At 42.3% G+C, this 18,130-nt stretch overlaps 2 protein-coding genes across 7 annotated transcripts in view; one reads left to right on the forward strand and one right to left on the reverse strand.

The window, feature by feature from the left end:
- mdh1ab (malate dehydrogenase 1Ab, NAD (soluble)) lies at window positions 1-5,195 on the reverse strand. Its single transcript, XM_020095902.2, has 9 exons — window positions 5,048-5,195; window positions 4,486-4,584; window positions 3,919-4,015; window positions 2,503-2,678; window positions 2,241-2,363; window positions 1,978-2,154; window positions 1,562-1,675; window positions 1,069-1,158; window positions 1-664 (listed from the first exon to the last, which is right to left on the reverse strand). Exons 1-9 carry the CDS (start codon window positions 5,048-5,050, stop codon window positions 542-544), a joined length of 1,002 nt encoding a protein of 333 aa, XP_019951461.1. The 5' UTR covers window positions 5,051-5,195; the 3' UTR covers window positions 1-541.
- A 582-nt stretch (window positions 5,196-5,777) lies between these two features.
- Window positions 5,778-18,130, forward strand: part of wdpcp (WD repeat containing planar cell polarity effector) — a 63,847-nt gene continuing 51,494 nt past the window's right edge. For 3 of the 6 annotated variants that reach the window (XM_069538764.1, XM_069538768.1, XM_069538769.1), the window contains exons 1-2: window positions 5,778-5,919; window positions 17,560-17,668. The gene's annotated coding sequence lies outside the window, so the exon portion shown is untranslated. Of the gene's footprint in view, window positions 5,920-12,671; window positions 13,470-13,542; window positions 13,609-14,151; window positions 14,332-17,559; window positions 17,669-18,130 lie in introns of those variants that run through there. The other 3 variants (XM_069538767.1, XM_069538765.1, XM_069538766.1) reach the window with 3 other exon arrangements.

Consider the following 18,130-nt stretch of genomic DNA (forward strand, 5'->3'; position numbering starts at 1 on the left):
TTCATTGTTGAATCTTTTTTTATTGTTTCACTGTAAAAGTTTTCCATTCCAGTGTTTGAGGACTTAGTGCATCACTGACTATATGTAACAATAATCCATTCACTTAACCCCGGAGAAAATACATTTGAAACAAGCTGGTAACAAATGGTGAACTATACTTAAAGTGGAGATATACGAGTGTGTCAGAATGTACAACAAAAGATTTGTGATGGAAATGGCTTTCTCACAGGATGGGTCTGGTAATCCTGAAAAAGACAATGATTACTGTTGTCTTCACTATCAACACCATGACATCTCCAAAAGTATTAAAACTTGAGGGAACAAAATCACCAGCAACAATAACCAATAACCGTCTCCATTTGGTTTCTTCATAGCTGCTGCTGTAAATCCAACTTCCCACTCATAAACAGAGACTTGCTTTCTCATGCACATTCATACAGACACACACTACTGCAGGGGTTGGTGGAGTGCTTCATCACAGGCGTGCGTCTGGAGTTTTGGGGTTTTCTAAGTGCTGGTCATGTGGCCCTGCAGGGTCTAGTCATACCCCCAGGAAAGCCACCGCCATGTCTCTCTCCTCTATCAGCTCAGCTGCTGTGGCATCCATCTTTGATCGGGAAAAATCATTGATGGCCAGGCCGTCCACAATCGTCCAGTTCTTGTCCTGAAGCAAATACAAAGTTTTAAAATAATTTTACACCTGACAATCTTGTTTCATCTTGTTGCAGTGTACAGGTGAACTCCTGAGATCACTGTTAGGCGTGGCTACAAGTGCATTTTTGATCACACCCACACACACACACACTCAATGACACCGAATTAAGTCACAGGTGAAACTTTCAGTCAAATAGAGCAATGGCTTTTGGTCGGGTGTTATTTTGCGCTTTAAATTTACATATTTACACTGAAAGCTGGTCATTGTTGAACATACTGAAAACAAATCAAACGAACAGAATGAATGTGAGTAATCATAAACTGACAAACAAGTCAAGAAACAACTTATTGATTCCCTGCTGTGGCTGGAAATCAACGAGCTGTCTTCAAACCACAAGTTTAGACCAGTCTCACCTTGATCTGGATAGGGAATGAATAGATGAGGTCGTCTGGGACTCCATATTTGTTTCCAGAGGAGTAAATGCCCATAGAGGTGAACTCACCCTGGAAAAATAATAAAGTAGATTTACTGGTTAAACTGGAAGTGCTTAAACCAAATGTGATCTGCCAGAAATGAAGGCTTGATCAACAAGATTTACCAGCACCCGGTGCCCACAGAGAAACTGTGCACGAACCAGATATAATATGAGGTTTTACTATGAAAATGATAATTGTTAAATCTAGTCAACTCTGTTTACTGCTAAAAAAAGATGATGGGCAGTCACAACCTGCAAACTAGTCTTCTGTATGTTTTATTTCTACTTAACCAGATGACAAAAATAAGGATGACGGGTTTAGTACAGTCTATCAATATTTGACATTGTAACAGCCACTTTTTGCCTGATTACAGCAACAGGCAGATGTTCCCATGTTAGCACAACAGTATATATATGAATGTGGCGTTTACCTGGGGGGTGCCTGACCAGATGTCTCTCATGTGGTCACAGATGGCCTTGGCGGCAGACATGGCACTGGACAGCTTCCTGGCCTTGATGACTGCGGCACCTCTCTGCTGCACTGTCTGCAACACAGACACACATAGTGAAGAAATTATGGGGTTAGCTTGAGTTGTTCAGCTAGTTTCCATGTTATTTCAAGACTGAAATGTTTGCAGTCATTAATAAAATAAAGTTTATTATTGTCTGTGTCATTTTGAGCATCAGGAGTTGAACTGGAAAAAACTGACTGGTAATTCCTGCGGGCATGACCACTGAACATAAACACAAAATCTGATTTAACTGCATATTGTTGATAAACTGTTTTTGTATAAATGCAAATGTTTGTCCCAGTCAAATAGTATTGAATAAGTTAATATCAGCTCACAGCTATGAAATCTCCTTTGAGCCAGTCATCATCCTTGACAGCATCGAAGCAGGCGAGCTCACTACCGGACATGTTGACCAGGCAGTGGTGCACATCTGGGTACTGGGTGGACGAGTGGTTTCCCCAGATGATCACATTCTTGACTTGAGTAGCAGGAACGCCACAGCGAATCGCCACCTAGAGGACGCAGAGTAAATTCAGAAGTGGAAGAAAAAAAAAGACATAAGGCTGACAATGAGAAATGCAGGAACATTGAAACGCACCTGAGAGCGAGCCCTATTGTGGTCCAGACGAGTGAGGCAGGAGAAGTTGTCTTTGGGGATGGAGGGAGCAGACTTGGCTGCAATCAGACAGTTGGTGTTGGCAGGGTTTCCTACAACCAGCACCTGAAAACAACGATTTTACATCTTATTCTTAACAGAGTGGAGCCAAAAAAAGCAAGCTTACACTTAATAATACACACGCCTTAGAAAGTAAACTCTTGTATGTTGCCTTTGCCAATACTGGAGCCAAGGATGTTATTACCTTGACAGTCTTCTTGGCATACTTCTCCAGGGCGGCTCCCTGGCTCTTGAAGATGGCCACGTTGGCTTTGAGTAAGTCTTTCCTCTCCATGCCCTCCCTCCTGGGCATGGAGCCGACCAAGATGGCAGCGTCCAGGTCCTTGAAGGCCACTTCCTCTTTGTCAGTGGGAACGATCTCTTCAGAAGGAGAATTTGAATTTAATTATTGCCGTGTTTACAATGCAGCATTTCATTCCTTGACATTTTTCATCTAAAAATGATGCTTTCATATATCATCGCTCCGAGATTCACAGGTCAACATTAACACTTTGCCATTAAGAAACTTCAGAAAAGTACTTGACCGATACATGAGTTTTATCATTTGTTTTTCAACTTTTGAGAATATTTTTGTTGAAGTTTCAGATAAAGATTAAGTGAATAATCGTGTTCACACTGTCAATGCCGGTTATGTGAAATGTATCCGATCTGAAGTTATTTGAAAATGATTTGACATCCTCCTGACTGTTTCGGTGGTATCCCATGTTTGACCAGTGTTGCCCTGTATGGGCCCATCTCAGTGGATGAAGCGTTGTCTTTGCAGCACAGTTGGTTAATACAGGGGCCTCTCACAGCCCCTGTCCAAACAAAGCAAAAGCACCATGTCATAGGAAAAATACCAGGTCACAATGGAGACTGATGTCATGACAGTTACAGAGATGAGTCCATGTTCACCAAGCATTCCAGAGAGGGAAGTCAGCCCTATGTCCTAGATATGTAAGGATGCTCTACTGTCCCTGGTAATTTAAAGTTACTGTAGTTGCAAAAGTTTTTATCCATTGAAAAGACACAAGGGGAACAAATTAAACATACTGACTGAACAGCACAACTTGCAGAGAAAAAATACACAGGTCTTTTAAGGCACTAATGTAATATCACAGATATAGTTTCTTCTGTTCTACACTTCTGCTCTGTAGCAGTGAGCAAACATTCAATTTACCCTGTGACCAAATATACAGACTTTTTTTTTTAAACAGTTCGGTACTTCAGTTGCTTCTTTTAACTACCATTCACTTAGAGGCTACAGGCAGCTGAAAACTATGAGGAAGTCTTTATTTAATGCAACACATGCTGACATGATGGGACATGCTTAGGGCAGTGGAATGGAATGGTAATAGAAATCTGAATCCATTAATTTATTTATGAATACACTGAATTATGAATTGGTTTTAGTATCGCCGAAAACATTCACATTTTGAGGCAGAACTTCAAAGAAAGCCCTTGTTTTAAAATCAAGAATAAATCCCTGCTGTATAGCCATTAAAATATTTTCAATCTGAATTAATTAGTTAGTATTGAACTCCAAACAGCTTCGAAAAAAAGACAATACATCTTGTTATCACTTTCTGTCAATTATCTGTTGCACCCTTAAAATGGTTACCTCTCAGAAGTGGGAGGGCACAGTCCTGCAGCTCCATGACAACGCCATCCAGGACTGGTAACATTGGTGTTATGTCCAAAAGGAGCAAGGTGATTGGCTGGGAGAGGGAGAGAAGGAAGCAGGCAGTGGTATGAATGGTATGAGATGAATGAAACATGTGGAACAGAATTACAAATCATAATAACCACATTTAGTGACTTGTCAGCAGAGGACTTAGTCTCTGGAACAGAGTGTGAAGGCCAAGGCCATGTGGCTCACTGACTACAGCACGTGCCAGAGGGATCAAGTGGCTTTAAAGTTGGCCTAAGACTCTGGGCATATGATCCATTTCATCAACTTCAAGGACGAGTCTGACTGGTCGCAAGACGTAGAGGACAAACATGAGGAAGCTGAACAATTCCAACAAAATCAGTTCTGTGTCCCCAGACCCAGATGTTATCTGGAAAACGTGTGACACATGCAGTGGTTCTCTGGGGGGTGTCAGTATCTTTCCCATTCCTTGTGACACTACCTAATGGGATGAGGACGTTGATTGTGTTACATGAGCAAGAGAAAGCCGTTCCTCACCTGATCTTTGCCAAAGACATCTCCCTTGGCAATGCTGAACAACAGGGAATAGGCAATCTGCCCAGCAGCGCCGGTCACCAGGACTCTAATAGAATCAGACTGTGAGACACAAGGACAGAGAACAAAGCAGCATTATTGTTTCCAGTGGCAGGACAGGTATGAATGTGACAACACGAAGGGGGCTGGGCGTCTATTCTTGTCAACAGGAATTAGCAGAGCAGGGGACAAATTCAAAAATAGATCGTCTGTCCTCCCATACAGAACTATTACATAACAAACCCGGCACATACTATATCAAGTGTATTCACTACAACTTTAACACTTCACCCACCAGCTGTCACGCAATAGCAAATAAAGACTAGTTTTACATGACATAAAATGACACTGAGGTCACACGAGTTGGTTACGTCATGCAGCGAGCCAGACCAACTAGAGAGCTAACTTTGTCAAACCTGGTTAAACTTCGTCGAACTCGATAAACTTATGGAATCATTGCATGAAACAGCAGACGCAGAGGTGTGCTCGGTATTTACAGCAGATTAAACTCGTCAGCTCTACTCACCATGATCACCACACGACGACCTGCACAGTTACAGTGTGTCTCCACCCGCTGCACACTCCAGTCACGGCGCTCTTCTTCTTCGTCTCTGGAGCTTCACGGCAGCCTGCATCCAAAGTGCAGCATTAGCGCCACCTTCAGGCGCCCCCCCACACACACCCTTCGTTGTCTCTATTTTGGAAATCCGTGTGTCCAGCTCAGTCATGAGTGAAACGCTGAACATCCATCTCCTCCATTGTTTACTGTCTCCACATTCTCTCTGTCCTATTTACACTAACTGTGCCCCTTCGTGATTGCGACACTTTTGACCGTGACACGGCAGACCCAGGGAGTTTTTAAGTTTCTTTTACAGTTTGCGCAATCCTTTACGGAGAGAGAACAAACTTAATCACAACAACGCGTCAGTCGGTTTTATAGTTGAAACGCAGTTTCCTATCATCGAAGTTTTCAACGTGGTGTAACGAACAAGGGGGAGGAAAAGAACCGGGTCGCCAGGGAGCTAGCATGCTAGTTAGCATAGCCTTCAGAGTACCCGGTTACAGTTGCCTAGCGACCAGTATCCAGGCGCTGCAGACAGCGAGCTAGCATAGAGAGCTCTGTTCGGTACTTGAGTTAGCTTAGCTTCTCGTCAGGAAACATGGTCACAGGGATAACGTGTGTTATTAGCCGGAGCTAATAGCTGCTAATGGTATTAACACACCGTGTGATGTGAACTACAAACACAGCAAAGAGCGACTGACGCAGTTCACAGAATGTCTTCGCAGTGAAAAGCATGTCCCAGGTTTAGCAGTTAGCTTAAAGTTGATAAAAACACTGAAGCTCAGCAGCCCGAGAGGAAGAAGAGCGACCTCCACAGTCCTCGTCCATGAAGTCAGGTGAGTTTAAACCTGTCACTTCTCTTTCTCCTCCTCTTGTGGAAGTGAAGCAAACAATCTTTACAGATGCTTAAATTTGTTTATCTCTCTTTAAAAAGTTCCACAAATGTGAACTACGTCCCCAAATCCCTGCATCTTTGCACCTTCCTGTTATCATACTCTCCAGTAACTTCACATCTATCTGTCCGTCTCACTAATTAACTAAAAGTTTTAAGAATGATGTAGTACATGCAATGATGCTTTATAGTCCTATATAAATGAAATACTTCTAGTGTCTCTTCATTGTTCTTAAACTAAACTATATTGGATGTTCTGGTTTGTTATTACATTATTTTGTTGGGACAAATATATATCAACATGAAAAATGGAACAAATGTCACATTATTATTTATTTTAAGTTCCAACACTGATTTTTGCTGGTGATTGAAGCTTGTGGTTTTAAACACAAACACATCCAAGTGTTTTACATATCTGAGGTAGATATTTGTAATATCTTATATGTTCTACCCTCTCAATGTGTTTGCACGATACATAAGCAATATATCCATTTATATTGAACCTCAGCTGTATGACAATTACATTGTGATAATTATTGATATCTTTTTATTGCCCAGCCTTTATCACTTTGTCCTCTCTACTGCCTAACAATGCCCGTCAGATTTACCTTTAGATTTAGAGATTGAGATCTTTTCCTTAGTTGAGAGGGACCCTGTATAGGCCCAGAGTTGGGTGAGTGTGGTCATCAATATTTCATGGCCTCATTACAGGCTCATTACAAGACTTGAACAATAACCTGAGGAGATGGTGTTACACCTGGCTGGCATCACACTGTGGTCTCACTGCACGCTAAACTGGCTGGCAGGGTTTGTTTAGGGGGCTCATATTTATGAGTGTGTTAAATTTGGTGTGGATCCAAAATACAAATCTAGATCAAGTGAATTTAGATAATGTTTTATAAGGGGACAATTTCCTGACTCAGTCATCATGTGCATATTTGTCAAGCATCCTGTTGTTCTATCTTTTAATCTAACAGTAAAAAAAAATGCGTCTGAGCTACTTCCAATTCTTCATCCAAAAAGCCCAGAGCTGGCTTTTTCTTCCTGTGTCTGCATCTGCCAGTGACAGCGGCTGACATGGACTCTTCCATTCTCAAAAGGCTGCGCGTGTGATAGCTGGATTCAGAGCTGTTTGAAGCAGCTGCCGTAGCCTGGCAGTGTTCTCCTCTCAGCTCCAGTTACATTTTTACCCTTCTGTGTGGCATGTGCTCATGACTGTCATGTGTGTCAGTGCGGGACAAACAGGTGCTCACAGCTGTCCGTTCGCTGGCATGCTGCTGTGTGATCACACTGTGGGTGTGTTACATTGATCTGAAGTAAAATTTTGAGTTTTTTGGATGTTGACACAAGTGTGAAGCTGATACGATTTCTGGAATTAGTAGATAGATAAATAATGACAACATCTGCATTTATGTTTGCAAAGAAAACTTTTATTGATTTACACCCTCTATATTTCTCTCTGACTTTCTGAAATTTTAATCTCAAATTCAAGATCAAAGACAAGTTTTAGATTCAAATCCTGGAATTAAATTGCAAATGAAATGTGGGAATTCTTCATAAAAGGTCGAACGAGGAGTAGAATTCACAAAGTGTAGAAATGGTGCCTACTGAATAAAAAGATGTCAATGTGCTGAGAGATTAAAATAACTGCTGCCTCTAGGTTAATATTTTTGAAGCCATGTGATTAGATTACTTCCTTCTGATGTACAGGACTAGTGTGGTGGCCACAAGGTACTTTCAAAGCATTTTAGGTGACAGTTTAACTGTTACTTACAGTTTTCAGGGAATTTGCCAAACTCTTTGTCGATTTGCCAGTTTTCCTTTGTTATATGTGTCTTTCCTTTTTTGGACTCGTCTCATGAATTTGGAAGTTATTGCAGAATTTTGACTTCTTTGACATCTTGCTAGTGTCGTTGTAACTTGTAAGCCTGTCACGTGATCACATGTTAGTGCAAGTAAGGTTGGATTAGTGCTTGGAACGCTAAGCTGAGAATAAGTGTACAGAAATCAAACCCCCCTTTATTTGATGACAGTTTACATACGCACACATTTTGAATGAGTCTGTTGTTGCTGTAACTGTATTTGACAAGTTCAACTCCAGTGTTTATTTTCTTGTCTGGCGCTCTCCATGGTGAGTTTGACATGAGGGGATTAGGCATACTTTGTCTTTGCTAAAAGGAAATCAGAAGGAAACTAAAAACATCAGCGGCACACACGATAATATCTGGTGCCAGTTTGCCACAATGGCCTGATCCTCTGTGTGTGTGTGCTGTGAAAACAAATGGCATTGTGGGTGTTTTGTCCCACACACAGAGCAAGACCTGGAGCCACACACAGGTGAGGAGAGTGGTAAATGGGAGAAAATCGAGACACATTGCACACCTTTATATACAGTTTTACACATACACATACTGTACATGTGCACAGTTTACACTGGTAAGTGCATGACAGCATGAACTGCACCATATCTCTGTCTCCTCTGCTGATCCCTCTCTCCGTCTTTTGTCCACTCCATCTCCCTCTCCTCTTTGTTCCCTCGTCTTTTGCCTCCCTCATCTCCACCCTCTCTGTCCTTTCTCACTGCACCTCCACTTGTCCTCGCAGAGTGCACCTGAGTGACCCTGTCACATTGGCAGCTGGGAGGCAGATAGCCCAGCACATACACACACACACACACAGACACACACACACACACGCTGCCCTCGGTATCACCCTCTTATCTCCCCAGTTAGACCAAAAAGCCCTCACAATGTACGAGCAGTCACTGAGATTGCAGGTTCCATCCACAGGAGACCAAACACAAACAACGTACAAACACAATGTATTAGTACAACACCGTCACAACAATCTCTCAACATATTCAACGTCTTTATCCCTGTGCCATCGCCATGCTTACTTTGTGGCATATCTACGACTGAGCTGTGTCATGTTCCTGCCTGAGATTAGTTGATGAAGCTTTAGATCAGATGGAGCAGATGATTATTTTAATCTACACTGTAATTCATACAGTAGCAGTGTTGTTTAAAATTAACCAATAAGGCCCATCCTGGCTGTTCTTACGTGCAGCAACAGAAATAATACACTAGGTGTCAGTGTATGCCTTTAGTGATTCTTGGGTGTAGCTTAAAAAGGCACTTCGAAACTGGTGTTGATGGATTTATGGTGAAGACTCTTCTAAAACACTTGTTGCTGCAGCGACAGTCTCACCCTCAGGAAATTGACTTATGACAGGTTATGAGTTCAGATTGTCTTTCTGAAATCCGCAAACTATGCGAGAGATTTTTTAGTTTTATAAAAAGGATAATTGCACAGTACCTACTTGACTATGCACAGAGGTCTTTTTTGCAAAGCTACCCTCATTAAAATCTGAAGCACATTTTCCTCAGATTTTGGTCAGTTACAATCTCTGTAGATTTAAATCATATAGTAAACTATTCTGTGTTCCTTTCAAGGGGTTTTCTGTTTTTTTTGATTAACATAAAGGAAACTCAAACAGAAGAATGGTTACTTCAAAATGTGTAGTCATGTATCTTTAAGGCCTTTTGTAATTTTAAAAATGCAGTTTATGTTAAAGTATAATCCAATTATGTTCTATTTTATGTACATTTCTGATCCATACTGAAGTTAACCTGACACACCAGATTGGTTGTTCTCGCTTGCTAGAAATTCAGTTGCCAAACAAGGACATCTGAACCTAGTTTTTACCTGGATAGTTAAACTACTAGGTTTATCTATTTTAATTCCGGTACGGCTAAGGTTCCATTTAATCACACATGACTCATGCTGAGTGATTAAATAATACTCTTTGTGTATTGAAGATATTTTAGTCTAATTTTATTTTAGGCTAAGGAAAGCACATCTTCCAACCAACCCTTTCCTGAGCTGAGATATCATGAATTGGTTCCTTCCAGAAATAGCCTAAAGATCCATTTGAGTGTTTGTCATTGTGTGGTTCTGGCACATTTTACGAGGAGGCCTCGAGGTGTGTGAATGTTTCCAATCTGCTTCGATGAACCTATGACCACTCGGAGTTTCTTTCCCACTGATTGTCTTTGATTGAAATCTAAAGTGTCGGCTGGCTCTGAGTGGGGAAAAAAAACAAGACAACGAGCCCTCAATCAGAAAGAACACAGACCCCCTACAAATAGACCAAGTAACTTCTTGGCACTGATGCAGAACTATTCAATTAAATCTTATAATGTACACACAGCACGCCACACTCTGAGGTGTTTCTTTCTCTGCCTCAGCCACACTCTTCCTCTCTCCATCTTTCTCCCTGAGGTGTTTGCATAGGGAAATGGTCCATGAAATGGCTTTGATAGAATCAAACTCCATATTAAGAAGAATACATATTTCACAGCAGCTGACGGACTGATTGATCATCCTGCGTCTTTACTTTGTGTGTCACTGCCTGGGAAGATCTCAATCACAAACCGTAATATGAAGGATCATGGCTCAGCTTGTTTCAGAGAGGAGACTTTTTCTTCTCTCGTGATGACTTTGAATGTTTCTTGGTCTGATTATCTGTTTTTTAGCTTCCACAGTATCTGTGGCCACGAGGGGGCACCAAACTGCTACATGTTAGCATTCTGCCTCAATGCTAACTGAATGCTCACGCTCCCTTCTCTGCTGCTGACTGCAACCAACACAGGTTTTTTTTTTAAACGCACTGAAGGATAACCAAAAATGTGGCAGCAACAGTTTAATGGATCCACAGCCAGCTGATGTGGCAGCAAACTCTCAGGCGGATGGAAGGTGTTTTTTGTTTTGTTTTGTTTTTTCAAATTTTGTAAATGAATGCAACTGTTGTTTTAGCAGCACAACTCTGGCTGACAGACTCCCCCTGATACACCCCACCTAGTCCACTCGCACCACCTTTCATTAACCTCAAAACCCAAATCCATCCAACTGGACCAGTGACGGAAACTCGCAGCCGATGCTGGCGGTCACACCCCTCTGCACAGCCATAATGGGGCCGTGGCACAATTGGGGGCCGAGTAACCAACAACATTCCCGGTCCTTCCAAGAGGCCGGTTGCCTGCAGGTTACCAGCGACGCCGCTTGTCCCTGTTTGTCTGCACTCACTAAAAAAGGAAAGAATGTTTTCCCCCCACAACATGGCTGTGTGGGGATTAAGGCCCATTCTGAGTGGCCCCGGGTCGTGCAGCAGATGTTAGCTAGGATAGTGCTCGTTGCCGTGCCGACAATGAGCCGGCGGGATCGGCCCGCCCAGACGACGTTAAGCTTATGTGCATGTATGGGAGCGGCGGGTTGAGGGGGCGAGGGGGGGAGGGAGGGATTGAAGGGCCTGTCACACATTAAAGAGAACTGTGGTGGGAAATTTGTCACAGTGGTCACACACTAATTCATCTGCACTGTCTCTGATCGTCATCACACACACAGAAAGTTGAAGAGTTTCACATGGTCAGAATCGTGATGGTTTGTGTTTGAGTGGTCCACAGGCTTGTGGGTCGACCATGACATCGGGGCAGGACGTCCAGACCCGTCAGGATCAAGTGTTACCAAAATATAATTTCTTTTACCCCCTGTTCATTAACTGGTTCAGACATGTCCACTCCACACGCTCACTGTAAACTCTTTATGTTTGGATCAAGATGTGAATTTTACAGCAGCAACACATGGAAAAGCTTTTAAACCATCAGTTGCACATCATCTGTCAAAATCACTTCCCCTGTGTGAGCGTTGGCTTTTACCCTGCCCGATGATATTCTAATGGGATGTGTTGTTTTAACTGCCAAGCGCTCAAGTACTTGTCACACAGAGCCTCTAATGAAGATGACTGTACCAAGAGATGCCAAGAGATTCCAATACCTGGATTTGGATATAAATATAGAGCTTTATACATTGTATTATTATTATATAATCCCCATTATCATCGTTTGTCTTTGTGTTATGTGAAGGAAGAGGAGAGCACAATAAGGCCTAGAAAGGCTTTTTAACAGATGTGTGTCAATGAACAGATGGCACTACGAGTGAAAGGCAAATCATGGGATGTTGTCAATATGTCACAAGCCTATTGAGAAAGTTTTGTATTGATTAACTTTTTTGTCCGTTTGGAAAATGTTGCTATGCTTAGTTATATTGGCAGTATTATGAAAAACAATAGTTAGAAATTTGAGCTGGATGGTTGATGAAAGTTAATCGTCTTTCAAGCCCTGATACGATTGATATTTGATTGATATTTTGTTAATGCAAAAAAGTGCTTTGGACAAAAAAGGTCAACACTCAGTTGTAATTTCTGGCTGATTTCTTCCTCATCTCCTACTGTAAATTGTAACCGTTTACCAATTCAAACAGAATGAACTCTGTTTGAATTGGAGAGGCTGTGCGCTTGTTTGATGTGAAAGATGAGCCTGCTGTCTTTACGTCAGACTGATATAACCGCAGGGTGAATGTGTTTAACATGGGGCCCGGTTCAGGCACCTGTGGCACTCGTAAGCTTCAGCGCTCAATGGAAAGAGGATACAGGGTCTGACAAGACATGACTTGACCCAGCGGGATAGGCAGAGCCCCCCCGCTATTGTTCGGAATAAACAGTAGAAATCAGCATTGTAAAATTTCCCCTTTATTTGTGTGTGTGTGCGAGAAAGAGGAAGGATGAGAAAGAAACAGGAAGTTGTATGTACTTTTTTACAATGAAGTGAACATGGAACTTTCAATTGACAACAATGTAGAGCGCCTGCGTGTGCGTGTGTGTCATGGGGCACAGGCCATGCCATTCGGTTCCACATTGACTGTACTCACTAAGGACTTTTCCCAAATGTTCAAAATATGTCAGGAAACTGTAGACGTACAAAGGTCAAACTTTATCTGGGTTTTATTGTTTAATATGCCAACGTGCTTTGTAAGCAAGGAGTTGACAATCGTCCCTGTTTTCACTTTACAGTGTGTGTTTACTATATTAAAGATAACTGTTGTGGCATTTGGTTCAGCAGGTGATGGTGGATGCAGGAACAAGGGGGAATGAAACGAAAGGTCTCCAGTTAAGTCTTTAAAACAGCCAATATGTTCACATGAATCTGGCATTTATCGTTGCTGTATGTGGAAATCTTACAAATCTACTACATTAAATATATGTCAGTAAATAAAATGTCATCGATTTAAAAACTGCACAAAATCTTCTTTTCCTTTTCACTGGAACTATAGAAATAGTCCATATAAAAGCTGTTGACAATTAAATAACCAGTTACGGATTGAAATCTATTACTCGTACCTAAAAAGCATCAAGAATAACTTTCAGAAAGGGGTTTATTTCTACTTCTTGACTGCGGTGGGGGGAGAAGGGTGATATGACACTAGCATCCATCTCTGAGGTCACAGCAAAGAGAACAAACCTCTGGTCCGAGAGCCATCGATGTCCGAGCACTCTGTGCCATGTCAACCTGTCAGAGAGAGAGGCAGAGGGAGGCACTGCCCGTCGAGAGGTGTCCAAAGTGTCATGGCCTCGTCTGGGAGGTGACAGACAGCGTGTGTGTGAGTATGTGACGGGGGAATAAGACCACTGAGAAGTCTAGGGGACATTCATCCTGACCTTTCGTTTTGCCAGGGTCAATCTCGCTCTGTGCCTCTGAGAACATCTTTAAAGGACCTCATCCTCCTGAGCCCTTGACAGGTGTGTGTGTTTGTGTGGTAGTATTTTTGTGCAAATGTGGTTGTGTACACCAGTTGTCGAAACTGAGCTTTAAGTGTCCAGGTGCTTTTGTACACAGTCACAAACACAGCTTCAGGATCCTGTTGCATTACTTGTGAGCCAACATAAGTCTGCATAAAATCTGCAAATCTACAAATATCTCCCGATTCATCTTCAACTGATGGCTTCATTGTTCAGACATAACGTGAATGGGTGTCATTATATTGTTACCCTTGTTCTCAAATAATTAATTTAGATTTCTCTATGTGACATATTTGGCATACAAACAAAATTGACACTTCAGTGTAATTATATGGTGTAAGTTTTTGGTACTGTAGAAGGTAACATAAAGTAAAAACTTAAACTAAAAGAAGTCAACAGAATGAAAAATAGGTAGTCCTGCTCAAGCCTTTTCTCCTAATCTCTACTTTTCATTACAGTCTATCTGCACCTGAATGGAGATATTTCACCATTCATGTTTGTGTGAGTCCATTTGTGTGTTTATACGTGTGTTTGTGGTCACAGGGTGAGGGACAAACAACAGGGAACTAAACAGCTTTAAAAGAAGAAAATCCAACAACATAAACAAACCCCGGTCAGTGTGACACGTGTCACCTTCGCTGCGACAGGGGACAGACACTGGAGACTCACCGAGCCCCGAGAATCTCTTTGAAGTCAGCCTGCAGTTGTGCTGCTGGTGTGGAGGTATTGCCTTTCCTGCCCTTGGGCGTTGCTTTGGGGCAGATGCACGAGCCTTTTAGTGAAACACTTGCCAGGATTAGACCTATTAGCTGAATGGAGGGGAAACACAGCCACCGCTGGTTCAGTGCAATCTGGCTGAATTCAGAAATGTACTTTAACTTTATTGAACTGGATTGTTATAAAAAAAAAAAAAAAAAATACATTTATTTATTGCTATATGTCTTTTTTTCAACAAATCTCCTCATGGTTCTCCACCAAACGTCTCTTTCCCTGCCCGTCTTTCTCAGTCATTACTGGTGCTGTGTTTGTGTTTCTGCTCCAGGCGTTGGGTAAATACCTCTGCTGGAGTAGGATTTCCCCCCTCTTCCCTCCATTACCTCCGTTAATGACGTTTACACATCTGCTTAGAAAAGCCCCCACTCATCTCTCTGTCTCCCTGTGTCCGTCTTTCTCTCCTTCACTTTGTTACACACAGAAACACACACACTGGCTAGTGATTTAACAATTGAATATCTTAAATTCAGAAAAGTACTTCAATTAATGATGCATATGATCCCATAGTATGGATGAATGTGAAAATGGCACTTTGGGATCTAGGAAGTTAAAGCAAAACAATCGATCTAAAAAAAAAGTAAATTTCCCTTGCTTGTTTTTATAAAAACCTGCAGCCTGTATTATTGACTGTCTTCAAAAAGTAAGATAGAGACCATACAAAGTAATGGTGGAATAAATACTGCAGTGTTTCAGTCTTTCCTTGTATCACTTGTGTTTTCAGTTTCATTTTTGGGCAAAACGTTTTTCCTCTGGACCCCTGAACTTTTCAACTGCCTCACCTCTACACGCCCTTTAAACATGAACTGGTACTTCAAGTTCACACACACACACACACACACACACACACACACACACACACACACACACACACTCCCATCATTCGACAATGAGACTTCCCCAGCGGTCATGTCACTGCAGCTTCATATTCCTGCTGATTGACATGTCCTGTAAAACACACACACATATGCAGACGCATGCAAAAGGACTGTACCTGTCACCTCTCTTGAATAGTATTACCTTTACCTCATTTTGTTCTGCCTGTCCATCACCTCTATTCTTCCCCTACTGACAGCTGAATGGGCTCCCGTGGGACTCTGTTAAGTGTGTGTGTGTGTGTGTGTGTGTGTGTGTGTGTGTGTGTGTGTGTGTGTGTGTGTGTGTGTGTGTGTGTGTGTGTGTGAGAGAGGGGTTTTTCGGCCTGCTGCCTGGCGCCACTTTGCCCATCCTCCATTCTACTCCTTCAAACCTTCTGTCTTGTAATGGGACAGATGAGAAGATACACTGTACTTATGTGTCTGTGTGGGTGGGTGTGTGTGTGTGTGTGTCTGTGTGTCGGTGTGTGATTGTAAACACTGCTGCTAGGCCTCACAACACAATCTGAACATTGACAAATCAGGCATTCATCTGATTATGATGTTTACATGAGTTGGTAACTGAACATTTCCTTCATATTCCTATTATTTACATGTCACAAAGCATCGTCTGATTATACAGTGGTTATTGTACAAAAGATATGCTAATCGTACTCTATAAGAAGGTTCAAATACGATAATAGACCAATGACCAAATCCTTAATGTGTTGCACTATTTTTTAAATTATTGAATGATTGTCTCATGAATGAACCTCACTTGTTAAACTGGCCAATATGTTGATGTGACAGAATCGTTTCCACAGGTCTTGTCTCCACCGCACAGACACACACACTTCTTATCTGTTCTCTCAGCGTTCACCGGCCTCCCATGATGCTTTTCCTCCGTTACATTAGATGCCTTTCAGAGCTTTGATTCTTTTGTTTTATCAAGTTTTTCCTCTTCTCATTATCTCCCCCTTTCGTCAGAGGCATATCTTGTGTTTTCTGAATTTGTCCACCTTTCTTTGCTGAGATATGACACTGGAAGCTAGAGGACTTCTCCCTCAAGGATATACTGAAGATAAGGGCTCGTGTGAGTCTGACTGCATGGTTTCATATGTATGTAAATGTGTGCGCGTGTACATTTCCTCAGGTATCACAAGGTTAAGAGATAGGAGAGTATGCATCGGACTCTATATGCCTTTCCATGCATACGTATGTGCTAGTGGTGCCGTTTGAGTTCACCTACCAGACATGGGAGAGATAGGAGTGTATGTGGCATAGGACTGACTCGAATGCCTGAGTGTGTTTACTGGATACACAAGTTTTCATGTAGTCTGTGATTGAGCTCCGAAGCACCTCAGATTGGAAAATGTGCACTTATACACTCACAATTATATACTGTTACCTTACCTATCTCTCTCAGGGGATGTACTTTCCAGTCACTCTTTGTATGTTCTTCATTTTTTGCCAAGTTTCTCTTCGAGAGCCAAAACAAGACCAGGCAGTGGCACAGAGAGCGTCTGCGGGAGATAAAGGGTGTGCGGGGAAAAAAGTCAGAAAATTTGAAACGCTCTCGTCCTAGAGAGATGAGACAATAAAGAGTGGAGTAAAAAAGTGCAAGAGAGAAAGAGGGGTAAATCAGACGCACTGCAATGGTGTCCTTTGAGAGAGACGAGACAAAGAATGACAGGAGTTAGAAAATGGCAGAAAGGGAGGGAAAGCTTGCAGACAGGGTCAGAAAGCTTAATGCATTTCTAATAGCAGGTACCTTAGAAAAACATAGGCGACAAGAAGGAGGATTTAAAAAAAAAAAAGTTTAAAGGGAACAGGACAAGTAGGCAGAGGGATGATAAGTGAAGGTACAAGAGGCACAAAAGGGAAAGGAAGGGAAAAACTCATGCAGAGCCGTGTGTGTGTGTGTGTGTGTGTGTGTGTGTGTGTGTGTGTGTGTGTGTGTGTGCGTGTGTGTGTGTGTGTGTGTGTGTGTGTGTGTGCGTGCGTGTGTGCGGGGGGGGGGGGGGGGGGGGGGGGGGGGGTGCAAGGCTGTGATGGCCTTGTGTCAGTCACCCTATGGCAGCTCTTTAACCCTGTAATTTACCACATCACTCTTCTCGCAGTGATGGGACCACTGCACAGGCTGACAACACAGCCTCTGGCGTGTGTGTGTATGTGTGTGAGAGAGTGAGAGAGAGAGAGATATGGGAAGATGGGAAGAGAGAGAGTGTGTGTGCATACCTGTGGAAAAGGATTCTTGAAATGTCAAACAAAATGTCTCTAAGCCTGCCTCCATTTCAGGCATGTCTCTCTCTTTCTCCTGTTGCAGTGGAGCTCCACATCTGAACCATGACCCTCATCGACCCTGGGGATGATCAACAAAATTTAAACACAGTTGTTTTTGAACCTACATTGGTTGCAGCATAAACAACACCTCTGTAAGTATCCCAAGTTACCTCAGTTAAAATGCAAGATATCCAGTTTTGTTTCTTTATTGGAGTCCCATGCCACAACTTAAGGTGTTCTGCATTAAAAGACATAAAGACAATACGTGCTTATAGGATGCATATAGGTGACACATGAGATGCTGGTCTGCATTGTTCATCTACCTCATACAGAAGTCAAATCATAAGCTTTTCTTTGCATTGTGAGAGAGATGCAGTTTGTCCCTCCAGCCACACCATACATTCTCCTCTCACCTTGGACAAGGAGAGTTTTCAGTGGGCGAAATCAATGAGAGATTTCAGATGTCTTAAATCCACCAACTCTATTACTATTTCTATTTCTCTCCATTCTCCCCATCATCGTGTTGTCATCTCTCTCACAATAAACCTGTGCAACTCACAGAGCAACAAAATAAACTCTGTTTGCGAGGTCAGTATGTAGCTCTGTTTTAAAGG

Source organism: Paralichthys olivaceus, chromosome 14 (genome assembly GCF_024713975.1).
Source record: "Paralichthys olivaceus isolate ysfri-2021 chromosome 14, ASM2471397v2, whole genome shotgun sequence".
NCBI classification, from domain to species: Eukaryota; Metazoa; Chordata; class Actinopteri; order Pleuronectiformes; family Paralichthyidae; genus Paralichthys; species Paralichthys olivaceus.

Coding starts and splice junctions, on each gene's coding strand:
- mdh1ab (XM_020095902.2), bottom strand. Junction 2,679..3,918: donor TGCCCTCCCACTTCTGAGAG/GTAACCATTTTA, acceptor CTCCTTCTGAAG/AGATCGTTCCCACTGACAAA. Junction 1,676..1,977: donor TCAAAGGAGATTTCATAGCT/GTGAGCTGATAT, acceptor TCTGTGTTGCAG/ACAGTGCAGCAGAGAGGTGC.